At 48.5% G+C, this 25,361-nt stretch overlaps 2 protein-coding genes and 1 long non-coding RNA gene across 9 annotated transcripts in view; 1 reads left to right on the top strand and 2 right to left on the bottom strand.

Annotated features, from left to right (window-relative positions):
* The window catches only part of LOC122466150, a 42,311-nt gene extending 39,595 nt beyond the window's left edge, over nt 1-2,716 (bottom strand). Inside the window, exon 1 of the long non-coding RNA XR_006291456.1 lies at nt 2,323-2,716. This is a non-coding gene — a long non-coding RNA (uncharacterized LOC122466150). The remainder of the gene's footprint in view (nt 1-2,322) is intronic.
* LGALS3 (galectin 3) lies at nt 1,721-17,521 on the top strand. 3 transcript variants are annotated; one of them, XM_037901248.2, is made up of 6 exons: nt 1,721-1,860; nt 10,355-10,376; nt 12,157-12,450; nt 13,267-13,355; nt 15,204-15,372; nt 17,229-17,521. In XM_037901248.2, exons 2-6 carry the CDS (start codon nt 10,359-10,361, stop codon nt 17,382-17,384), a joined length of 726 nt encoding a protein of 241 aa, XP_037757176.1. In that variant the 5' UTR covers nt 1,721-1,860; nt 10,355-10,358; the 3' UTR covers nt 17,385-17,521. The 3 variants fall into 3 exon arrangements, with proteins under 3 accessions (XP_037757176.1, XP_043404226.1, XP_043404227.1); XM_043548291.1 differs by lacking the exon at nt 1,721-1,860 and adding an exon at nt 1,943-2,152; XM_043548292.1 differs by lacking the exon at nt 1,721-1,860 and adding an exon at nt 2,705-2,889.
* Nucleotides 17,522-24,025: 6,504 nt separating this feature from the next.
* The window catches only part of DLGAP5 (DLG associated protein 5), a 40,363-nt gene continuing 39,027 nt past the window's right edge, over nt 24,026-25,361 (bottom strand). For all 5 annotated transcript variants that reach the window (XM_043549166.1, XM_043549168.1, XM_043549167.1 and 2 more), the window contains exon 19: nt 24,026-24,500. In XM_043549166.1, the coding sequence (XP_043405101.1) occupies nt 24,375-24,500 (126 nt within the window). In that variant the 3' untranslated portion in view covers nt 24,026-24,374. The remainder of the gene's footprint in view (nt 24,501-25,361) is intronic.

Here is a 25,361-nt window from a genome sequence, read left to right as displayed (position 1 = left end):
AGCCACAAAATGGGAGCAGTTGAGTCTTGAAAGAGCCAGACTGAGAGAAGGGAACCACATTTTCTTATTTACCAAGCACGATCTTCACACAGGGCTTCAGTTAGATCAGTAGGCTTTTTTGTTTGGACTAATTCAGTTTTTCCCTCTGGCTTTCTTGTGCCTTCTTAAAACATTCTTTATTAAAAATATCTTGACCTACTTTTCATGGTCAATTGCCAAGCAGGCAAAAACTTCTAGGCCTGGTTGTCGCAAAAGACTTTTATTGCTCGAGGTGCTGATACTGACGCCCCCTGGCCCGCAGCATTTGAGCTCCCTGACTTAGGGCGGAAGGTCTGTTGACACACACAGTCAGTGAGTTATTGGTTGCAGCTGGGAAGCAGGACAGTCATGTGGGCATATTGTTGGTTTTGTTATGCAGCAACAATGCTTGGGCACAGCCAGTTTAGCTTGCACACCCTGGAAGGTGACCTGCGATGGGGAAAACGAGTTTGGTGCCCTTTTTTTTTTTGCTTCTTTCTGATGAGGGAAGGGAGGGCTGAAAGGGGTGGGTTTTCAGGTTATTTTTTGACATGAGAAATTCAGGCCTGGTGTAGCCTGTTTTTGCGGACGGCTGGTGAAGCGGTTGGGATCTGGGACCCCACAGAGGTCTGCATTTAGATTGGAAATGTTATCGTATTTGAACCTGGCCGGGAGCGCTTGAGTTAGCTGGCACCAGGCTGAAAGCAGCATCATTAGCTCAGGTTCTCCCAATCAATAGGAAGAGAAGCCCACGGCTACCCTGGAAGCCAGAGCTGATTAATTCAGAGGGAAACTGATTTTTATTCACTCTGTTTAAAACATGGGGGCTTGTTTTTTAACACCTATTTCACACACATGCTTAGTGAACAGTGGGGAAGGAAAACTCTCCTTGGTAAAGGGTCCGTCCATGCCCCAGCCATTACTTTATCTCAAGCATGGGCGCCAGGTTTGTATAATTTTTGGTGGTGCCCAGAACGGGTCCAAGCAGAGCCATCCTGTCCATAGGACGGATCAGGGCAACCAGCCTGGGCACCCCGCTTTGGGGGGCCCCGCGCTTCAGGGGGACACGGGATTCAGGGCGGCCTGGAGGGTTAGCAGGGGGCCTGGCACTGGCAGCAGTGAGCAGCTGGCCCCAGCCCACCTCACCCTGCCCCACGCCGCCGGCTCGCAACGTTGTTCGGGGGAGGGGGTGGAAGCCCGAAAGAGGCAGGGTGGGGGCTTGGGGGAAGGGGTGGAATGGGGGCTGAGCAGGGGCGGGAAGAGGCGGGGCAGGCCGGGGCCAGGCCTCCCGCTAACTCCCCAGGCCACCCTGGACCCCACATCCCCATGAAGTGCGGGGGCCCCCAAAGCACGGGGCCCAGGGCAGTTGCCCCAGTCTGTCCTATGGACGGAATGGCTCTAAAAATATAAGCCCAAACATTGGTGGAGCTGGGCCTATGTTCCTGAACATTGGTGGAGCACGGGCCCATATAACTCTCCGCCTCTGATCTCAAGTGCAGTTCAGCCTGAGGGACAGCTCCCATTTCAAGTGCCCGAACCCCCCCTTTGGCGCTTCACCCTCATTGATGCCACCAGCAACAAAGCAGCACATGAAGTTGGAGGCATTTCCAGGGCAGGAAGGTCTCCCACAGCAACATCACTGCAGTTTCCTTCTTTAATCATTTGTTGGAGGCCCTGGTTTGGGGCTTTCCCTGTGCCCCACCTTCTGTTCCACCCACTGGCGTGGCAGGCTGAGTCCTGCCCAGTCTCCAAGCGCTAAGGAAACTCCCAGCCCGCTCCAAGGGAGGGAGACTTCTAGAGAGCACAGAGAGGCGCAAGCTTGACGGCCCTGCTGCTCCTACGGTAAGGGAAGCGAAGCGAAGCGGAATGGAAGCGAAGCGTTCTCAGGCCTTTTATCCATCACAGAGAAGCCACGAGAGGGCGGGGATCCTGCTTCGGCCCCTCTTTGTAGATTATCCTGCAAGGCTCAGTCCCCGCTCTGCAAAGCTGGAATGGGGGAGAAGCGAGCTGCAGGCAGGAGCCCAGCCCGGTGTCCACACTCGCTCCCTGGCCTGGCCAGCACTGTAACCCCAGCACCCCGGGAACGCGCTGCTGCGAGGGTGCACACGCAGGAGCGAGATCTCCGCAGTTCAGGGTGCGAGTGGCTCGTGTGGACAAGAGGCAGCTTGCCCAGCCCGTCCCGGTGGGGTCCCCCCTTTCCCTGCCCCGGCAGAGAGCTGCAGGCAGGGGGCGGCGATCCGTCCCGACCCCCTGCCGGCGGGGCGGCCGCTTTCCCGCGCCCATCTGGGGCCTGCGCCCTCCCACCTGTTCACAAGGTGGCGCCGCAAAGTCCCCACGATCCGGCAGCTCTCGCTGGCCCCGGACCCCGGGACGGGCGCCTGGCCCGCGGCTCCCCCGCGGCTCCGGCTCCGGCTCTTCCAGCGGTGGCCGGGGCAGAGGCCGGTCCGGTTCGGCGGCCGCGGGGCGCCCGGCCAGTGCCGGCCCGCGGTCCGCGGCAGCCGGCGGGTGAGCGGGGCCGGGGGCGCAGCCTCCCCCGGGGCAGGGCGGCCCCGGCTCCCTGGGGAGGTGCCCGCCCGCTGCCCACGAGCTGTCCTTGGGGCGCTGGGGGGAAGCGGGGGCTGCCTGCCGCGGGGCTGGGGCCCTGTCCGGGGAGGTCCTGGCTGGCGCTGGGCGGGGGTCCGCCCCGGTCCTCACCCCTCCCCGCAGCGAAGGCAGCCTTGTGCCGCGGCCCAGCCAGCGGTAGCCCGCACTGAGCCTCCAGCTGATGAGGGGAGCGAGGGATCCCCAGAGGCCCCTGTGCGGTGCTGCCCAGCCTCTGCTCTGTGACACGCCCCGCCCCGTCTCATGTGGGGAAACTGAGGCACGGAGGGGGTAAGTGACTTGCCTGTGACAGGATTAGAATCACTCTGTGTCTAGTCCATGGAGTCTGCCTCTCAACGAAACTATCGGGCCCTTCTGTGCGGCGAATGTAAATCCTCCGTTTCCCCCTTTTTGGTCCCCTGCTTGTGTGAGTGTGACTAGCACAAATGAATAGCATTAGGAACCGGCCAGGTTTGTGGCGGTTACTGTGGGTTCATTTACATCCAGAGTCAACACGTCTGTTAAATCTGTTGTGGTAATGAAAGGTGCCCCTTATGCTTTACGTTGCTTGGAAATAGAAACAGCTGTGTAATCCCTATGCATTATGTGTGTATTGTAGGTGTGTGTCCCTCCCTATGCACTGTGTATCCCTCTCTGCTTTTCCACTCCTCCACTCCCTATAGCTATACAAGCCTTTTAGCTGATGAGATTCAGGAATATTAAAATGGCCAATCCATTCCTTAATCAGGCGGAGGAATAGGTGTCTCTTGATCTGTAGCTCTTCCCCCTGTTGAATGTCTCTGAGCTGGCTTTGGTCCTGCTTCTACTGAGTTCAATGGCAAAATTCCCTTGCCTTTCAATAGGAGCAGGATCGAACATTTATATTCATGTTTGTGTTTGGTTGTGAGATGTGTAGCCTAGGATGGTGGTCCTCAACTTTTTCCATACCAGGGTCCCCCTTTCAACACCGTGATCCCTGGCCTCTAGCTGGGATCCCTCCTGGCAGGGTGGTCATGCCCACCCAAGCTGAGAATTCATGCCCTAAGACACAGACCAGAAAGTAATGCGTGTGTCCTAAAATCGAAGACCTCTGCTAGTGTAACACCCAGGGGTGTAGATGTAAGCACACAAGCTGGGGATTTAAAAGGTTCTTAAATCAGTATTAACTTGCCCACGTTGCGGGTACCTTATAGTAAGTATCAGCTTAGATAGTAATAAACACTATGAGCATGCGATGTGAATGCCAGGAACGCTGATCATTTCATTTCCTGGCATTCCTGCGTTCATTGCAGCCTGATTGCTGTATTAACCGAGGGTTTTGTATTGAATTCTCTTTTCTAAAAATGGAGGCAGGCGGGTGGGCATGCTGCGGGGCAACTGGGGTTGTGCAACTGAGCGACTGGGTTCACCTCAAACTTTCCAAAATACAAAGGTCTGATGTCAAGCATGGAAAGGGTCAGCCCATGAGGGGAGATTTGGGGGGAGCTATGAGTGGGAAAAGTGGTTGTAATGAATGTTGTCATGTGACTTCAATCCTTGTGTTTCTGAATCTTCACCCTCCCTTGGTTGTGTGCATGTACACACAGCCCTGGAGCAGTGGGTGGGCGGAAAAGCAGCCTGCAGGGTGAGGGATCTCAAAGGGCCACAGGCTGGCGTTCTGTTTCCTCCAGCAGCAGCTGTTCCAGGCAGCCAAAGAGCAGAGTGTCAGCTGCTTGTCACAGCATGCAGGGGGAGGAAGGAGAGCTGAGGTGGCCAGGGGTGCTGATGGTGGAATTGCTCCAGAGCCATCTGTGGGGGGGGATTCCTGGTGTTTTTGAGACAATCCTTTGATGCTAGCTCATGGCGCATTGAAACCCAAGGGTTAATTAGACCTTTCGCTATGGCTCTGAAAACCGTAATAGCCTTTGTTGACAAAACATTATTATCTATACAGAGTTATTGTTCAAATATCAAACAAAACATTCCTGTAGTGGTGAGGAGACATGAGTTGTTGTTGGTCTGCACAGAGCACGAGGAAGGGATGTTGCCACCTCTCTCAGCTTTGTCATGAGTTTCAGGATATTTGGTGTCTCCACCTAAAGCCCCAGCTCTGGGAGTCACATGATGATGTGAGAATCGGATTCCATTTGAAACAGGATGCTTCTAGCCCTTACAGCTGCAGAGACAATCCCAAAAAAGTGAATACTAAAGATGTAAAAAGCAGAAGGCAAACACAAGGAACCCAAAAAGGAGTATTCGGCTTAAAAATTGAGATTTAAAAAAACACATGTCCTGATTTTAGGGAGCCCTGATCATTAGGCTTAGGAACACTCAGGTTGGGAGTACTGATCAGGGCAAAAATTCTCATAATCTGTGTAGCAGATGGACCAGATCTCCAGTGGCATCATTAAGGTGTTGCCTCTCAGGATGGGAGTCTTGTTCAACTGTTTTCCCCCCCATTGACATGCAAAATGTAAGGCCCTAATCATCTGCACATGGAATCCCCCCTGACTTTAGTAAGAGTTTATTATTTACGAAAGCACCCAGCGGTAACCTGACACCTCGCAATGCAGGCTTGCAAGATAGGGCCCGAAGGGCTTGCGTGGACTTCAGTGGGCTTTGGATCAGACATCCAGGCCTCACGGTATTGATTTGTCAGAGACAAAACATCACCTCCAGCTTTGCCAGTTCGGCATGGCACGGGGCAGACAGACAAACGCCACCTGGGCTGGATTACCAGTGCCACCCCACACTCTCAACCTGCAGGCTGGATGTCTCGCAGCTTGAGAACTCAGCCTCCGGCTCTGTGTTGTAATTTGTTGTGTAGGAGGAGTCTTCCAGTCTTCCAGTCTCAACAACAACACCGCAGAATTGGAGAGCTTCATGCAAACCTCTGGGAGGCGTGGGGGTAAAGAAATGGGGACTGAAATTGTTTGTGCCCCTTTCAGTAGCGCTTTGGCCCATGCTTTTAACCAGGGGAAGGAGTTGTCGTTTGTGCTTCGTTCCTTCCAGCGGTTTGCCCCTGAGCTACACTGAGAGTGTTCAGATGTCCCTGTGTGTCTACGCTGAACGAAAGGGGAACCCCACTCTGCATTAGCTGCGCTATTCGGTTCTGTTCCACTGTAGCTCTGACGTTCCCTCCTCATTCTGAGGCTGCTGTCCCATCATCTTGTCTGCTAGTGGGCCAGCTCGTCCCAAAGTGACTGGACATACTGTGTGACCTCGGCCAAGTCACTTCTCCCCTCCCCCCGTCGGGCCTCAGTTTCCCCTCCCATCTTTTGTCTGTCTTAGCTGTTTAGGTTATAAACTGTTCCAGATAGGAATTGTCTCTCACTATGAGCTTCTCTGTGCTAGAAAAGTGGGTTGAGGTTAGGTTGGAGCGTGTTAACTAACCTCCACTTATCCACAACATGTCCTCGTGTGGCTACATTGCAACATCCCTTGCCTTCCCAGAGCAGGTCCAAATGTACCCATTATTCTAGCGTAGACCCACCCTAGGTTTGTGTACAGCACCTAACACAAGGGGCCCCCTGATATCGTTTGGATCTTCCAGGTGCTTACCATAATACAGATCAATAATTGTATACGCACTGTTGCTCATAGGGCAATTTTTGCGTTCACACTTGTGCTTCCAGTTGATTGAATTAATGTATTCAAATGTGTTTTGCATGGTGGAATTTCTAGCATCTGTGAGTGTGCAAAAATTGCAGATCCTGGTGTGTGCACACTGAGAAGTGGAGGCTATCTTATACAATTAGTTGCTGCATTATGGCCGTAATAGTAGTTAATACTCTTAAACACTGATTTGCATAATTATCAACTCTCCTATGGATGGATACGGTGATGGGATCAGTTTCTGGTGAGGGAAAGTCAGAGTTACTGCATATGCCTGTTTGTGTTCATTTAGACTGAAATCTTCAAGGCACGTGCAGTGAGGGTCTACTGCAAGGATGGGCAAACTTTTTGGCCCGAGTTCCACATCTGAGTATGGAAATTGTATGACGGGCCATGAATGCTCATGAAATTGGGGGTTGGGATGTGGGAGGGGGTGAGGGCTACGGCTGGGGATGCGGGCTCTGGGGTAGGGCCAAAAATGAGGAGTTCAGAGTACGGGAGCGGGTTCCAAGCTGGGGTAGGGGTTTGGGGTGTGGGGAGGGGGGTCTGACTGGGGGCGTGGGCTCTGGGATGGGGCTGGGGTTGAGGGGTTGGGGTTGCAGGAGGGTGCTCCGGACAGGCTCTGGGCGCTTCCATCAAGCAGCTCCCGGAAGCAGCGGCATGTTTCTCTCCAGCTCCTATGCAGAGGGGCAGTCAGGCAGCTCTGCGTACTGCCCTGTCTGCAGGCACCGCCCCTGAAGCTCCCATTGGCTGCAGTTCCAGGCCAATGAGAGTGCAGGGGCGGCGCTTGGGGCAGGGGCGGTGTGTGGAGCCCCCTGGCTGCCCCTACATGTAGGAGCTGGAGAGGGGACATGCTGGAGCGCCGGAGAGGGGCAAGCCCTGGACCCTACTCCCCGGTGGGAGCTCGAGGACCAGATTAAAATGTCTGAAGGGCCGGATGCGGCCCCCAAGCCGTAGTTTGCCCACCCCTGGGCTACTGCATAGTTGTTATTTGTGTTACGGTAGCACCTAAGAGCCCTGGTCAAGGACCAGGACCCCAGTGTGCTAGGTGCTGTACAAACAGAACAAAAAGGACAAAACAAAAGAATTGGCCCCATGTTACTGGCTGCGTTGCAGTGATTCCTGCTTCTGGCAGAGGATGTACGTGCAGTTCAGCCAAGCAGCTAACAAAGACGTTCTCTGTCCCAGCTCAGTGCCAGTGTAACTATTTCTGTTGCTGGGTAAATTTAATTCTTTCCTTTGCTGGCCTCAGTGCCGCTCATGTTTGGAGCCCGATTTTGGTTCCCTTTGATGGAATTGTTCATCTAAAAAGCAGGTGCAATTTTGAGTGGCAGGGATGTAAAATGACGACTGATGGTCTGTTAACAACCTAGGGGCCGACCCTGCTCTCTCTGAAATCAGTGGGAGTTTTTCAGCTAGTATACTGCTAGAGAGGTAGTATAGTTGAGTGGCTAGAACACTGGTCTGGGACTCAAAGGACCTAAGTTTATTCCTGGCTCTGCCACTGTCCTGCCGGGTGACTTTGGACAAGTCACTTCACGGCTCTGTGCCTCAGTTTCCCCGTCTGTAAAATGGGGATAATGATGCCTCCTTTGTAAAGCACTTTTGATGAAAAGCGCAAGATCAAGCTGGGAATTTTATCACTGTACAGCATTATCTGACACGCTGAGATAAGCTAGTCGTATGCCATAACCAAACTTTCTTTATTATTAATGGAAGAAGAATCCTACTCCATCTGAGAGCAGTTGATCAAAATGGGTGAAGTCCTGACTCATATTTGTGCTACGCCTTAGCTGAAAGCTACACAAATCAGCGAAGCGTTTTTTCCAAGAGAAGTTACTGTGGAGATATCCCTGAACTTAAAATTTTTTTTTTTAAAATCCATTACGTAGTTTGTGGTTTTTGCTCCAAAAACTTTGGGCTGCCTTTTTTTTTTTTTTTTTAAAGTATGTCGAAACATCCTCTGTGGTGGGGGATGGGAGGTGAACAGTCTCTGGGTTTTGTACTTGTGTCTCCTAGGATAAGAGTCGCAACCACTCACATGACGAATGGAGATGAAAACTTGTTATGCATCTGAACAATTGAAACAAGCTGTTCCATTGTGCAACTTAAAATGCAGCTCCAGTCAGGGGAAAGAACGAAATAAAACGGCACCTTCTCATTGCACAAGGCTGCTGTGTGTCTGGGGCAGGTCTGCCCACTTCACTAACACAAACCATCTTCTGCAGCTCGCGGCTGGAGCGGGCTGCATTCTGTTCTGCCTAATGCACTACGCTGAATTCCTCTCACGCACTGTTTGCTCTGGCTCCTGCACCTTACTTGTCTGTATTGGTCTAAATCAGACACTTGCAATTCCTCCAGGCAGAGACTTTGTCTTGCTATGTGACTGTAAAGGGTCCTGCATTCCTGTAGCACTATAGAAATAACTAAAGTGCTAGCAAAACTCTGGTTGCAAAATCTTCATTCCTGGAAGCAGGAAGAACTAAATTGGTGGGACTTCTCTTTTCTTTCTTCCTATTGAGTTTTCAATTTGACAGAAGTCTTGATTTGCAAAGATGATAAACTTGATGTGGTCCTTATTTACAGACTGAATAAATAGCATCAAAGCTCCATCCGTATAGTCATGTCTGTAACTATAACTGTGTTACCACTTACGGATACAAATCGATTTCCAACTGTGATGGCCAGAGGAAAACATTGTGATGAAAAGTATTTGACAAAAAGGAGAATTTAAAGCTGACTACTCTTACTGTAGCTCTATCTTTTGCTTCTTATGGATTGCGCAGGGCCAGATTCTGATTTCTGTAACACTGATGTAGAGCCAGAGTAACTTCATTGACTTCAGGGGAGTTACTCTGGACTTAAATGTAGGGTGACCAGACAGCAAGTGTGAAAAATCGGGACAGGTTGTGGGGGGTAATAGGAGCCTATATAAGAAAAAGACCCTAAAATCAGGACTGTTCCTATAAAATCAGGACATCTGGTCACCCTACACCAATGTCACAAATTTGGTGTCTAGGATATTGGAACTGGCTTTACACTTATCAGAATTGGCAGCCATTCAAAAAATAAATAAATAAATCAGAACACAGTTTGTGGAAAGACTGAAATCTTGTTACCTAACAAAGATTCAGTAAGAAACTGTCAGTACAAAAATCATCTCAAGTGCAAATTATACTTATCTGGAAATGACAGCCAATAGAAACACAGATGTTACAGCCTGTCAGATCTTTTTCATACTGTCTATCTGAGAGCTCCATTAATTAAAAGGTTTCAGAGTAGCAGCCGTGTTAGTCTGTATTCGCAAAAAGAAAAGGAGGACTTGTGGCACCTTAGAGACTAACCAATTTATTTGAGCATAAGCTTTTGTGAGCTACAGCTCACTTCATCGGATGCTCACTTCTGTTGGAAAGACAGAAATTGAGCCATGCTTGTTCTCTCACTGTGGCCCTGATTCAGTAATATACATCTGCTTAATTTTGAGATGATTGGGATTACTCTGGTGTTTAAGGATGTGCTGAATCAGGACTTGTATAACTGAATAAGCTGCTGTACATGACTGCTGTGTGATTAAACAGTATTTCCTTAACTGGATTTTAAGCCCCCACAGATGATACACTTCAGATTGGTGTCCATCTAGCCAGGAAAGATAACTATTGATTCAAGTCCCTTACAACAAAGCCCTTGCCAAGATAATGGCCCTTGCATGCATATCTCAGAATGTAGCAACTATCCATTTAATTTGCAGTCCTTGAGCACTGAAGATTCCAGCGATTATTGGCCTGCTTCCCATTAAGGTCTCAACCCTCGGGGTTAATATAGAGAATAACATCATCCAAGTAAGGAGGCACTAATTTTAAACATCGGTCCAGGTACCAGCAGTGTAACATCTAGTATGGTACTGATATCTTCCCGCTTAATATTTAGATAACAGTGTTTCATATAGATGTCATTAGTCCTTGGTGTAGTTAAGAGACATTCACTCTGGAAGAAGCAATACTCTGAGGTGAAAAGTTGGCAAGCAAGACATAGGGGATATGTTCTTCAGCACATATTAAATATAAACCCGTGTGACTTTTAAAAGTGAAATGCTAAGATCTGTGTCTTGTAGATGGAATGTGGGAAAAATGAGTATTAACTGTCTCCTTTGTCTTTGTTTCAGGAAAATGGCAGACGGTTTTTCTGTAAGTCCTGACTTTTTAAACAAAATTCACAGTCTTTGAGCATTATAAACGATATTGCCTTGTACTAAAGCGTCCAGTTTTTGTGTGGAAGCTAGAATTTCTCATCTTTTCTAAGCTGTATAGAACTCCTCAAAACTAAATTCAACTCTTAATCTATACACTTAGTGCTGAAATAATCCCTCCTGGACGTCTCAGGTTGGGCACCCAAAATCAGTGGCTGCTCATGAATATTTAGGGTTGTGTGCACTGTCCCTACTCTCATTGACTTCAGTGGGAAGATTCTCATTGGTGTCAGTGGGAGTGGGACCAGGCTCATCGCCATTATTCTGGCTTTCAATTGTATGGTTATTACCATAAACACAACACAGTGCAGCTTGCTAGAGCTTGATGCTTCCCAGGGTTGTGAGGCACCTTGCTACCACCTGCCCTTAGTGTGAGGGAGTCTTGTCTGTGCCTAGTCTGGATCAGCTCCCTGACTTCACTGCCCTCTTGCAACACAAGCTGCCTTCCAGGCTTCTGCAGGCCTCGTGCTCCCTGGACAGATTAGCAACCCCTGACTCCTCAGACTGTCCCTCTGAAGTGCCCAGTCCCTGATCCACTGAACACTCACAGAACTTGCCTGTCCTCTACTCCCAAGGGAATAGCACACACCAGTTTACAAGATACAACTCAGGATCATCAGTCTGCTGAAAACACAGCACTTAGATATATTTATAGTGAAAACAAGGATAAGTTTATCATCAAAGAGCGGGTAGTAAGTAAGAATATTGGAAACAAATGGTTACATATAAAACAAAATTATAACGTGCTTTCTAGAGCTTAAAATTAACTCACAAGACTTTTCCTGTCTCAACAGGGTAGCTTACTCCAAGTCCTTTTCCCACTGTTATGGCTGAGATCCCTTTTCAAAAGATCAAGCCTGTTGGCAAAGTGCCTTAGAGATTGAAGTGTGCCAAAGCATCTCTCTGCAACCCGCCCCCCCGGCAAATATACCAGAACAGATCTTTGAGATTCATCTGAAAACTGGGGTCCCTCCTCAATTTGCCTCTTCCTGTTAATTTTCTTCTGAAGTCTCCACAAGCTCTTCATTAGCATTTGACTCAGTGTGTTAATAGACTTCTACTGTAAGACACACACAATGGTCCAGCAGGGAGATAAACGTCTCCTCTTCCTGTTTGGAGAAGTTTCCCTCAAGGGACACTACCTTTGAGGGCTCTGCCTTTACACACAAGGCCTAGAGAACATAATTTACTGCATATATGTGTAACTCTTCATGTTTTCCATACAGACATCTCACAATGATGATGACCAGTGTGCCAGAGGTTTTTCATTAGAGACCTTACATGACATTATTTTGGTGAACCCAGGGGATCCCCGTGCCCTCTGCCAGTTGGCATTCACAGTCTTTGGGTCATATAGAGAGACTCCAGACTAGCCTGTCCTGGTCCAATCCCTGCCCCTCCTTACCTCCAAGCCAACCTCCCCTTCTTTCTAACCTCCCTAGGGCTCTCTCTCCAATCCCACTCCATGCCACTCTGGATCTCAAGGCTCTGTCGAGTGAGAGGCCAGATCCTGTAGTTTGTGAAACACATTCCAAACCCCCCTCTCCTGGTCAAGAGGTAGAATGATAATGACCCTGCTGTTCGATGTTCTGGTCTCTGCCTGTCCTTTCTCCCTGTAAAGTACCAAGAGACAGAAGCATGTAAGGAATCAAAACAGACTCACATTGGCTGGCAGGATGCAATGGCAGTATACTGATGATGTTTTGTCTTCCATCCAGCTATCTGATGCCTTATCTGGACCCGGTAACACAAACCCAAATGCTCCTCCAAACCAAGGCTGGCCTGCTGGTCCCTGGGGAAATCAACCTGCTGGTCCTTGGGCCTATCCTGGGGCACCGGGGGCGTATCCTGGGGCACCGGGGGCGTATCCTGGAGCACCGGGGGCATATCCTGGAGCACCGGGGGCGTATCCTGGAGCACCGGGGGCCTATCCTGGAGCACCTCCTACTGCTCCACAATTTGGACCTGGATTTGGATCTGCCCCTCAGCCAGGGGGACCTACTGCTCCACTGGTGACAGCTATATAATTTTTGAATAGCTTCCAGTTCTTAGACAATCTGCAGTGTCTGATAGGATGAGAACAGGCGGGACCTGACTGATTGAGAATGCAGTCGAGTATGAATTAGGAACCGGAGCACATGCGGCTCAATTTTGCAAGGTGCAGAATCCTTCCTGGAAGGTGCAAAGTGCCCTCCTGCCTCCCAGCATCCGTAGGCATTGAGAGTGCTTGGGCCCCTACAGGATCAGGCCCACAGTGCTGTCACTCAGGCCTTTAGAGCGATAGTGTTACTGCCTGGGAGGTGAAAGTGCCAGCGTGTGTCCCTGGTCCTTGATGGTGAGTAAGGAGATGTTACAGATTGCTGGAAGAAACTGATAGCACTGAAAAACACCATGCTCCTTGTTGTCACCTTGCATCTAAATGATCCCTGAACATTTTAATTCCTGAGGAACAATCCACTATTGCAATTTCTAAAGCAAACTTCCCAGAAAATACCAGTTATGCCCTTTCCAGGCAAACTTGTTTCCTTGACAGAGATCTTAAGTCATTAGCTCCCAGCTACATTTATATTGTAAAGCATCAGTAACTGGGAAGTCTTCAGTCAGCGTCCCTTTAATGCTAGCTAGGGGTGAGAGGGGCTCAGGGGTAGCTTTCCTGCGTGGGTCAGACAGCCGGGTGTCTAACAGTCTCCTGAGGAGCCTGTTGTGTTCCTCCGATTACTGTCGAGTTATGAGAATTTAGGATTTGGCTGCGTATTTTTATATAGGTGGTTTTAAATGTCGGCTACGAGTCCGGTTCTTGCTAATGAAAAGTCTGTGTTTTTTCACAGAGAGTCCCCTTTGACCTGCCCTTGCAGACCGGCCTCGTGCCTCGCTTGTTGATAACAATCGTGGGGACGGTGAATCCGAACCCCTCCAGGTAAAGGGAGACGGAGCAATGAGTGTCCCAAACGGAGCCAGGGTGACGATGCCAGGAGGCACGCGCTGTATTAACGATGGGCTAGGTTGTGCCTTGCTCTGCGCACCTCTGCAGGAGCAGAAAGGGGAGTCAGAATCCCCCGGACAGCTGGCAGGGGGCGTGTGTGTGAGGGTGCAGGAGTCACTGGGTGCTGTTTGCTGGTTGCTTCCATCAGGGATAGGGCATGGGTACAACCATGTCTCTGTCCTCTCTGGTGTGGGGGCCAGTGCGGCTGAGCTGGCGTAAGGGCTGCCTCGATTTCCTGCTGGGCTAGGCCAGCATTGAATTACTCTATGGGCAGGGACAGACAACTGAGCCTCTGCGACGTCCACAGCTACTCCTGGACGGGTGCAGCTCACGCCACAGCCCTTGCGCCAGGCGGTGCCTAAAGGCACAGGTCTGTCCTGTTGACGCACCCCAGGGGATCCAAGGGGTTGCTATGACAACTCCGAGTGGAACTTTATTTCTAGCTGTGGCCAAACCCTTCTCCAGCTGGATTTTGGTTAACTCTGGAGAAGCAGGGGGTGTAGCAATTGAATTCGCACTAGAGTCTGGTGTGAACAAAACTCCACTTGACCTTTGTGCCCCAGAGCGGCTCCCCTAACGCCCCACTGGGGAGCATCACACAGGCATGACAGGGCCCAATCTGCAGCACTCGGGCGTTACCCCATCAGACAGGCTGATCAGAGCAGAGAGGCCACTCGTGGGAGGTGCACGAAGGGCCAAGTGCCCCTCCAGCAGCCAGCCTGGGCGGGGGCCAGAGCCTCTTCCAGCCACGCTGCCTGGTGCAGCGCAGCAGCTGCCTGGGAGAATGTCTGGCTGCGGCAGCGGCAGGCTGCCCCCTCCCCAGGCTCAGTGTCTGGGGACAGGAGCCGACTCCGAGCATGCTGGAGGGGTCGGGGGGGCTCCAACTCACTCAGCCACTGTCCTGGAAGCCAAGCCCGGGCGGGAGGCAGCCCAGTCGCAGCCAGGTGCTCTCCCAGGCAGCTACTGACTGGCTTAGTACAGCTTAGGCAACATTCAAAAGCAGAAAGCCCCGGAGCCACTCCCGGGCAGCATCCAGGAGTGGCTCCGAGGCCTGGCTGCTAGAGAGAGCCTCCGAACATGCCAGGGGGAGCTGGCCCAGTGGAAGGACAGAGCCCCTCCCCACCCCAGCATGGGGGCCCCAGGCGGGGAGGAGTCACGTGGGGAGGTCGCATATCCTCCCTTTTGGTCAGGGTCTAGTCATCTGTAATCTGAACTACACCTCCACATTTGCTATTTTATCCTAACTCAATGCAGCCTCTGCTTCCTGATGAATTGCCCTTTCATTAAGCAGAAGTTTCTCAAACTATCCATTATAAATGCAAATTGGTGTGTGGAAGGTGCTATAGAAGCAGTAATTCAGATGAGGGGTTCACTGGGGAAGCCATGATTATGGGGCAGGGATAGTCAGCCAGTCAGAGTGCGGCGTGTAGTGTACTGTGTGTGTGTAATTTTAGGCACACCGGGAGTTGCTGACGTGCTAAGTCAGTGAAAGCAGGACCCAGGGCTGCCTGTTTCATTACGATTGTGTAACGTCTCATTCAGGCACCACCCTCCTGAAAGATGAATGCACTTTTTGGCAGGACAGCGGTTTCTTGACTTTCTGCTTTGGAACGTGGCCTAAGCTGTACTAGAGTCAGTGTAGCCAGAAACATATTACCTTGTTTTCATGACTTACTCCTCTGCTTTCTGGGCCTAAAGGCAAATGCTGTGGGAAATAGCCTACGAGCTGTACCACAATACAGTTCAGGGGCTGTGGAAAGAGCAGTTATCGATCTCTTGCAGATTTTCACTGGATTTCAAGAAAGGGCATGATATCGCCTTCCACTTTAATCCCCGCTTCAACGAGGAAAACAGACAAGTCATTGTCTGTAATTCAATGATTCAGAATAACTGGGGAAAGGAGGAGAGAACCTCGCCCAGGTTTCCATTTGAAGCTGGCAAACCTTTTAAGGTATAAACTAAACTTTACCCAGCAGGCCTGGCTATGCAAACTTTAAATGTGTATTTTCTAAATATCCGCTCCTAAATGCCATATATTGGACAGGAGTGTTCACCGACTCCAGTGCCCCATTGCAAAAAGTTCACCACCGTGGTACTAACTGGCCCTTGTCTTTAGCAATCTAGATGAATGGGCATAAACAAGAAGCTGCCCTTGCAGCCCTCCAGCTGGTCCTTCCAGCACGTTCACCCAGCAGCCCTGGGAGGCTCACAGGGCTATTGTCCCTTTTGGTGGATAGAGGAATTAAATCGCCACGGCTGTCAAGCTGGTACCTTTCAACAGCACTAAATTCAAAAGCCACATGCAAGTTACATGCCTTCTGATGCCAGGACTGTGTAAAAGTGATAGCAGTAGCTTCTCTGAGGTGCAGTGTGACAGATACGACTAGGGTCCCTACCAGACAGGGCTGGCCATAGCAGGACAAGCTAAGGGCCATGGAGTAAAGACTTTGCTGCTCGCACAAAGGAGAAAGTCCAGTGAGTCTGGTTATAAAGAAACCTGCTTTAGTAAGGGCCATGTTAAGGTGCGTCTTACCTTAATTGGCAACTTCATAAAATGTATCCATTCCATACCTTTCTCAACCCTCCTGCCAAGGCTCAGGGCATAGCTTTTACCCCCTCAAAACTCCCCCACACACTCATGTTGCCTCTCTTTAATAGTTACTAATTGGGCTGCTACACAGAGCTGTAATCATAGGCCTTATGGTGCAGATCAGGGAGGTCTCCCAGCAGATCACAGGGAAAGCTAGCTGATGCAGAAAACTGCTGGTCAAGGAACACTTTCTACAGAACAGTCTAGTGTGTGGTCAAAGCCAGGCTGACGAGGAAAAGGTGCTGCAACCTCTCAAGGGTTAGCAGGTCCCTGCCTGTCGCCCAAGGGCTGGGGCATAGGATCAAAGGGGTGTGCCTTTGCCTCACCTGGCTAGCTAACACAGGAAAAAGTCTATACTATAGGAAGCAAATGTCCTGTTACCATTGGTTTGTGCTTTGGTTTTATGGTGGCTTGGTGGATAAAAAACAAGCCCTGAAGAAAGTCCTTCTAAGGCCCTGAAGCAGGGAGTGTTTTTTCCCTTCCCTGGTTGGTGAAACAGCTCCCCAGCTTACACATCACCACTGGAACATATGGAAGTAGAGTTACAGTATTCAGGGCCCCGCTCGCTCAATGTTTAAAACAGCCTTGCAAAGCTGTACTCAACCCAGGCAAGTAAAACAGCCAGTTGTTGAGCTGGGCTGGTGAGTAGGTGTTTGGACTGCTAGATATTCTTGACCATTTTACAAGGGAGCCTGGGGTTTAACGGGGAACTGTAACTCCCAGGATAGCGTGCAGTGGTGGACAAGACTCAGAAGCAAATTTTACTGAACTAGTCCTCATAAGGGAGAAGGGACCGAACAAACACTTGGCTTCAATTCGGGAAAAGGGATGCAGAATTAAGTGCTTGTGAAAGCTATCAGAGCTTGACAGTTAGGTCCCCCGTCCACAGAACTGGCACGGCATGGATGTCAGCCTCACGGCAAAGCTTTCCCGACAGCTCTGGAGCGATGATGGCTCGTGAGGGATACTTTAATCTGCATCTTTGATCAGTGGAATGGCAGCAGAAAGGCAAATAGCCATTTTTTGCGATAGACACTTACCCTCCCAGTACCAACTTGTTTCACAACCGCTGCTAGCTGATGCCAGGGGGACAATGGCTCCCAGTCACTATTGACCTAGGCTTGATTCAGAACGGTGGCCACAGTCCCTGTAGCCTGACAGACAATCCCTGAAACAAATGCCATGTTAAACTCATCTGCCTGACTCACATTTTTCAGATCCACATCCTGTGCGAGACAGATCATTTCAAGGTCGCTGTCAACGATGCTCATTTGCTGCAGTTCAGCTACCGGATGAAGAACCTGAATGAAATCACCAAACTCAGCATTGCTGGGGACATCTCTCTCACCAGTGTTACGCCTGCCATGATATGAGTGGTGTTTTGTAGTGTGACCGTCACACCAAGAAACATGCTCTGGCCACGTCCTGAGTAGCAGTTAACCTTTACAAAAAAAGTGCTGGCTTCATTTATCCTTTGTATAATAAACTTAATAAAAATACTTGTACTAGATGTGAAATTTGCTTCCATGTTATTTAAAATGAGTAGCAGAAAATGGGTACAAAAAGCTTTCCTAGCAAGCCACAGAAGTTTAAATAGGGCAAGAATTTAGGCAATGCATATTAAAGGCCAGAAGCGGTGTCTACCAGCGGACAGAACAGATGAACTAAAGCTTTGGCCTGGGCCCGCCCAGAAAAGAAATGAACAGCCTGATGCATGCAACCATTGGTCCCATGAGTAAAAGGAACACCCAGGTCAGGGTTTCTCTATCAGATGCCTAATTGGGACGTGAATCTTCATTTGTTTTAGACTGGCTCTGGGCAGAATCTGACACCACGCTAACTGATACAGAAGTAAAGCTCAACCACGCTGAGGGTATGAGTCTTGGTCATGGTTTGGTCACCTCCTCTGAGGGATGCCACCAGGATCACTTTTCTTCCACATTCTCTTAATTTTAGAGCTACCGCAAAGCAGCCACTTTCTTTGCTTCTCCGGGAAGTACAGCTGGAGCCTAGAGCATTCACTAACCCCTACTTGAACTCCATTCAGAAGGAAGCCTACAGCAAGGTGGTGCTGCAATGTTTTGACCCCGTAAAACACAATATAGCTCTCCACTCACACCTGTTAGCTGAAGATGGGCTAGCATGGTATCCCTAGCCTCTGTTTGCCAGAAGCTGGGATTGGGTGACAGGGCATGGATCACCTGATAACCTGTCTGTTCATTCCCTTTAGGGCACCTGCCATTGGCCACTGTCAGGGGACAGGATACTAGGCTTGATGGACCTTTGGTCTGGCTGTTCTTATGTAAGATATTAGGAATAAATGAGGCTCAAGAAAAGTTACGTGAGAATTGCAGTTATTGGAAAAAATCAAATCAGGAAAGACCTTTTCAGACAAGCTAAAAGCTTAAGCTTGTACAAAAATTAATTTTATCCACTCCTGTAGCATTTAAAACTAATGAAAATTAAATTGTCTCATTAAAGCTGAAGATAAAAGTTAATTAAAAGTTGCAACAGTTCAGCCTGACCTAGCTTGTTTGAAATAAAGATGCTGCTATCTCCCTTCTAATGGTCAGTCTTCTGGGACAAGCGGAGGCTGAGAGAACAAGAGGGGTTACATTTAATATAGGGAAAGCATGAGGTTCCATAGTAACCTAGTTTATAAAACGTGGAATAAAAACAGAGTTGAAAACTTGATTAATTCTTCCACTTAGGAACTAGGACTTCATTGTCCTTTCAACTACTCCACACTGTAAGCTAGTTGAACTTAAACATGAATTCCTTTAAGGGGAAAGGATTTTCCAGGAAGGGGAATCTTCTGAAGAGATGCTACTACACTGATCACCCCAAAATGGGAAGGAGCTGGCTTGGTGGCCTTTCACCCTTCCCCATTTTTGTTTCTAAGACTTAACTTCAAATACTTACAGTTATATACTAAGTAGGTCTTGGAGAAGAGAGCACAGTTAGGTTTCTAAAAAGAGAAGGATCTGGCCAGGCCAAGCTCCTAGGAAAGGTTGCCTCTGTACATTCTAATAGAATCATAGAATCTCAGGGTTGGAAGGGACCTCAGGAGGTCATCTAGTTCAGCCCCCTGCTCAAAGCAGGACCAATCCCCAACTAAATCATCCCAGCCAGGACTTTGTCAAGCCTGACAAACTTCTAAGGAAGGAGATTCCACCACCTCCCTAGGTAACCCATTCCAGTGTTTCACCACCCTCCTAGTGAAAAAGTTTTTCCTAATATCCAACCTAAACCTCCCCCACTGCAACTTGAGACCATTACTCCTTGTTCTGTCATCTGCTACCACTGAGAACAGTCTAGATCCATCCTCTTTGGAACCCCCTTTCAGGTAGTTGAAAGCAGCTATCAAATCCCCCCTCATTCTTCTCTTCCGCAGACTAAACAATCCCAGTTCCCTCAGCCTCTCCTCATAAGTCATGTGTTCCAGTCCCCTAATCATTTTTGCTGCCCTCCGCTGGACTCTTTCCAATTTTTCCACATCCTTCTTGTAGTGTGGGGCCCAAAACTGGACACAGTACTCCAGATGAGGCCTCACCAATGTTGAATAGAGGGGAACGATCACGTCCCTCGATCTGCTGGCAATGCCCCTACCTATACATCCCAAAATGCCATTGGCCTTCTTGGTAACAAGGGCACACTGTTGAATCATATCCAGCTTCTCGTCCACTGTAACCCCTAGGTCCTTTTCTGCGGAACTGCTGCTGAGCCATTCGGTCCCTAGTCTGTAGCGGTGCATGGGATTCTTCCGTCCTAAGTGCAGGATTCTGCACTTGTCCTTGTTGAACCTCATCAGATTTATTTTGGCCCAATCCTCTAATTTGTCTAGGTCCCTCTGTATCCTATCCCTACCCTCCAGTGTATCTACCTCTCCTCCCAGTTTAGTGTCATCTGCAAACTTGCTGAGGGTGCAATCCACACCATCCTCCCGATCATTTATGAAGATATTGAACAAAACCGACCCGAGGACCGACCCTTGGGGCACTCCACTTGATACCGGCTGCCATCTAGACATGGAGCCATTGATCACTACCCTTTGAGCCCGACAATCTAGCCAACTTTCTATCCACCTTATAGTCCGTTCATCCAGCCCATACTTCTTTAACTTGCTGGCAAGAATACTGTGAGAGACCGTGTCAAAAGCTTTGCTAAAGTCAAGGAACAACACGTCCACCGCTTTCCCCTCATCCACAGAGCCAGTTATCTCATCATAGAGGGCAATTAGATTAGTCGGGCAAGTCATGCCTGACTAATCTTTGGTGAATCCATGCTGACTGTTCCTGATCACTTTCCTCTCCTCTAAGAGGTTCAGAATTGATTCCTTGAGGACCTGCTCCATGATTTTTCCAGGGACTGAGGTGAGGCTGACTGGCCTGTAGTTCCCAGGATCCTCCTCCTTCCCTTTTTTAAAAGATGGGCACTACATTAGCCTTTTTCCAGTCGTCCGGGACTTCCCCGGATCGCCATGAGTTTTCAAAGATAATGGCCAATGGCTCTGCAATCACATCCGCCAACTCCTTTAGCACTCTCGGATGCAGCGCATCCGGCCCCATGGACTTGTGCTCGTCCAGCTTTTCTAAATACTCCCGAACCACTTCTTTCTCCACAGAGGGCTGGTCACCTCCTCCCCATGCTGTGCTGCCCAGTGCAGCAGTCTGGGAACTGACCTTGTTCGTGAAGGGGAAGGTATGGCAAGTTATGCCACAACCACTTCAAGGAGGTTAGAACTCTGAAGCCTGAGAATAAGATGGCTGAAGGTGTGAGCAATACAAATTAGCATTACTTAAATCTTCCATTACCATGCTACCTGCGCACCTCAAACCCCCATTGTGAGATAGGGCTAGTATCCTTATTTTATAGATAAGAAACTGAAGCACGGAGAGGCTAAGCAACTTACCTAAGGTCACAGAGGAAGTCAGTGGCAGAGTGTCCTAGCTACTAGACTATCCTTCATCTCCAGGTGCTTTTACCATAAAGTTTAGCTAAACAATTTCCTCCTACATCCTGCTGGAAGGAGAGGCTTATGGGTCGGTTAATTTCTTTGAGGGGATCTGTTAAAGTTGTACGTTCCCTTTAATCTTACAGAGTCCATTTTCAGATCTGATTCCATTCACATGCAACACTCCCCAGGAAAGCTGCAATCTGAAGTCACATGAAGAACATCAGGACAAGCATTACTTTAAAAGAAACCCTTAGGGAACCTGTTTACAAACTTATCAAGAATGAGTCATATGTAATATATGAGTTATCCACTTAAGGCAACTAACAGTTATGCCTTAATTGTGACATTACATAGTAAGGAGCAGGCAGTTTGAGTTGCCAGCAGGTGAGATGTGCTAGCCCAGAAGGACAGGGTCATCAGAACCCCCCCACCATTTAACACTATTATATACAGACTAACATTTCACATATGATTCTCCAACACTCCTTACTACACAGGATTTTTAAGAATTCAGCTGAACAAGAAATTTGTCCTCTGTAAAAGATGAATGGAGATGGCTATCTGCCTTGGGGACTGAATTCAGCAAGTGGACCAGCACAGCAATCCTGAGACAGGTTAGCGCCCTCATCTTTAGTTCAACACCCGACTCTAGTGTCATGAATACAGCACTTTCAGCTTAACATTCTGAAATAAGATACCCCTGTCAGCGGGGAGATGCAGCAGAAAGCGGCTGTGATTGCAGAGCCCTTGGCCATTATCTTTGAAAACTTGTGGCGAACGGGGGAAGTCCCGGATGACTGGAAAAAGGCTAATGTAGTGCCAATCTTTAAAAAAGGGAAGAAGGAGGATCCTGGGAACTACAGGCCAGTCAGCCTCACCTCAGTCCCTGGAAAAATCATGGAGCAGGTCCTCAAAGAATCAATCCTGAAGCACTTACATGAGAGGAAAGTGATCAGGAACAGTCAGCATGGATTCACCAAGGGAAGGTCATGCCTGACTAATCTAATCGCCTTTTATGATGAGATTACTGGTTCTGTGGATGAAGGGAAAGCAGTGGATGTATTGTTTCTTGACTTTAGCAAAGCTTTTGACACGGTCTCCCACAGTATTCTTGTCAGCAAGTTAAGGAAGTATGGGCTGGATGAATGCACTATAAGGTGGGTAGAAAGCTGGCTAGATTGTCGGGCTCAACGGGTAGTGATCAATGGCTCCATGTCTAGTTGGCAACCGGTGTCAAGTGGAGTGCCCCAGGGGTCGGTCCTGGGGCCGGTTTTGTTCAATATCTTCATAAATGATCTGGAGGATGGTGTGGATTGCACTCTCAGCAAATTTGCGGATGATACTAAACTGGGAGGAGTGGTAGATACGCTGGAGGGGAGGGATAGGATACAGAAGGACCTAGACAAATTGGAGGATTGGGCCAAAAGAAATCTGATGAGGTTCAATAAGGATAAGTGCAGGGTCCTGCACTTAGGATGGAAGAATCCAATGCACCGCTACAGACTAGGGACCGAATGGCTAGGCAGCAGTTCTGCGGAAAAGGACCTAGGGGTGACAGTGGACGAGAAGCTGGATATGAGTCAGCAGTGTGCCCTTGTTGCCAAGAAGGCCAATGGCATTTTGGGATGTATAAGTAGGGGCATAGCGAGCAGATCGAGGGACGTGATCGTTCCCCTCTATTCGACACTGGTGAGGCCTCATCTGGAGTAGTGTGTCCAGTTTTGGGCCCCACACTACAAGAAGGATGTGGATAAATTGGAGAGAGTCCAGCGAAGGGCAACAAAAATGATTAGGGGTCTAGAGCACATGACTTATGAGGAGAGGCTGAGGGAGCTGGGATTGTTTAGTCTGCAGAAGAGAAGAATGAGGGGGGATTTGATAGCTGCTTTCAACTACCTGAAAGGGGGTTCCAAAGAGGATGGCTCTAGACTGTTCTCAATGGTTGCAGATGACAGAACGAGGAGTAATGGTCTCAAGTTGCAATGGGGGAGGTTTAGATTGGATATTAGGAAAAACTTTTTCACTAAGAGGGTGGTGAAACACTGGAATGCGTTACCTAGGGAGGTGGTAGAATCTCCTTCCTTAGAGGTTTTTAAGGTCAGGCTTGACAAAGCCCTGGCTGGGATGATTTAACTGGGAATTGGTCCTGCTTCGAGCAGGGGGTTGGACTAGATGACCTTCTGGGGTCCCTTCCAACCCTGATATTCTATGATTCTATGAAAGCATTGTAACCATGGAAAGATACTAAGTATCTGACTAGGCTTTTGAAGTAAAGCTAGGGGAGAATTGGTATTTTAATTATACAAGATTGACAAAGACAATGAAGAGGCTAAAAGTCACTTTTTTTAAAATGATGTGTGACAATTGGAGCTGATCTATAATAATTTATGAATACTGGATGTTGCCTTGGTTACTGGGATGTTTGCTGTATGAATATATTGATCTAGTTCAACGGGGGGCTAATAAGGAAAAGGAAGGGTTCAGGATAAGCCACTGCTCCATAACCACTTGTGGCTTGTTAAGAGACGATGCCAAGAGAGGCAAAGGCTCAGGCACATAGGAGATCAAACAACTGTGGCAAGTTTGAGTCTCTCTCTCAAGATGGAGGGGGAGTTTGGGGAAACCAGGGTGACATACAAGAACTCGCTGGGGGAGTCTGAAGAAAACTTGGCTCAGGTGCCATCAGCCACACTCATACACACCTGTTTTCAAATCCTCTTCAAATGCTTTGTTCCTACTGTTAAAACCAACATATTGTTTGCTTTAAGAAAGCTGTTTGGTCACTGATGGCTGACTCCTAAAAAGAGCCCCCGTCAGAGCTGCTGAATAAGCACAGTCAATACACAGAGTACTAACTAGCCCAGGGCTCGGTGTAAGTGTGGGAGAACTGTGCAATTCCAGAGTGTAAAGACAAAGGGCCCGAATGGGTGCACTCAGAGACCAGAAAGGGGATAGAGGTGCAGCTAGCACTGTAACAATGACTGCACAAAGTATGCCCCATATTTTATACATGAATTATTTTTTGAGGTAAGGAAAGAAATGGAGAAAAGCAAAAACTGAATAAAATAAAGTTTATACCATGGAGTGGATAGGACATGTGTGAAAGCTTAGACATGATATATTATCCCTAAATAGGAGAGTCATCATGCAAGTCACTATGGATACAGCAGGTCTACTTATCACCCTCCCTAGCAATTACTGTACAGCAGTTATCAAATTGCAATGTCATCTGCTTCATAAAATGTTACAAAAAACATTTTTAATAAGTAGCTCTACTATTTAAATACCAGGTTAGACACATTTACTCAGTACACAGTTGTTCTCAAAGGTAATATCCTGGTACTTCAGATGTCCCTCTGTGTATTCAATTAGTGTAATTTACACATTCTGAATTCAAAGTCAGTCTTCATTTTTCCACAGAGGGGAGAGACAAAGGAGAAAATACAATTAGATCATTGCATATTTCAGCTGCAGCAACCTTCTGTGCTTCATTCCTGACTGGCGTGAAGGGGAGGCTGCAATCCAAGCTTGGCTGTAGGGGAAATTAAAGTGTGAAGTAAGTGTTCAAGCAACAGTTATCCAGCCTACAGCACATAAAAAAAGTCACTAATTTATATTACAGCAGCAGATTACTCTACTGATTAGCAAAATGATTTAATGCCAGACTGACAGGAGCTGTCATTGTCAATCAAGTGTTTATGCATGGTGTAGGTGTCTATGGATAGTAGACATGTATAAGCCCTTGGGACAGGAGGTGGGGGACAATGTTTTGATACAGGGATTTTATTAAGGGAATTTTCTCTCATCCCCTCATTCAGTACTATGGGCACTAATCATCACAGCTTTAAAGGTAAAACATAGGCTTTGCTAGCAGAACCCTTAAGAGTGCTGAAAGCGGCAGCATGGCTAGAAATGTTAAGCATCGGATGGAGAGCTCGGCTCAAATGTGGTGATAGCTGTTGTACTTCACATTGTTCCAAAGCAAAACCCACGAATCAACCACACCCACCCAAAACCAACTTACCAATGTCACTGGGACCCCCTGTGTCCAGCACTTTGCTGGCTTGTGTTTCCAATCACATAAGGAGAGTTTAAGTATCAGCTCAGTTTTGGAGAGAAGGGGACCAGTTACAGTAGCAATCTACATGCAAGGTGGGGATCTTCAGAGGAGCCAATGGAGCTGGGCACCCAAATCCCCTAGATTTGGACACCAACTTTCCCCTGGGGCTCTTTTGACAACTTCAGCCCGAGAAAATATTAGAGCTACCAAGGCAGAGGGAGAATAGAGACCTGAAGCAGTCTCGTATGAAAGAGGGAAGGAAAAGGACAGATGAAGGCAGAAAGTGAGGAGCATATGATCCATTTTTAGCAGGTATTAACAGAAGGAAATAAG

This window comes from Chelonia mydas, chromosome 6, assembly GCF_015237465.2.
Source record: "Chelonia mydas isolate rCheMyd1 chromosome 6, rCheMyd1.pri.v2, whole genome shotgun sequence".
Lineage (NCBI taxonomy): Eukaryota > Metazoa > Chordata > Testudines > Cheloniidae > Chelonia > Chelonia mydas.
This window is presented reverse-complemented; position numbering and strand designations above follow the sequence as displayed.

Excerpts from the sequence above, each read along its gene's own strand:
- LGALS3 (XM_043548291.1), top strand. The coding sequence starts at position 2,010 with ATGGGGGAGAAGCGAGCTGCAGGCAGGAGCCCAGCCCGGTGTCCACAC. Across the intron at positions 10,377-12,156 it reads AAATGGCAGACGGTTTTTCT|CTATCTGATGCCTTATCTGG; the intron begins GTAAGTCCTGAC and ends TCTTCCATCCAG. Across the intron at positions 15,373-17,228 it reads AAGCTGGCAAACCTTTTAAG|ATCCACATCCTGTGCGAGAC; the intron begins GTATAAACTAAA and ends CACATTTTTCAG.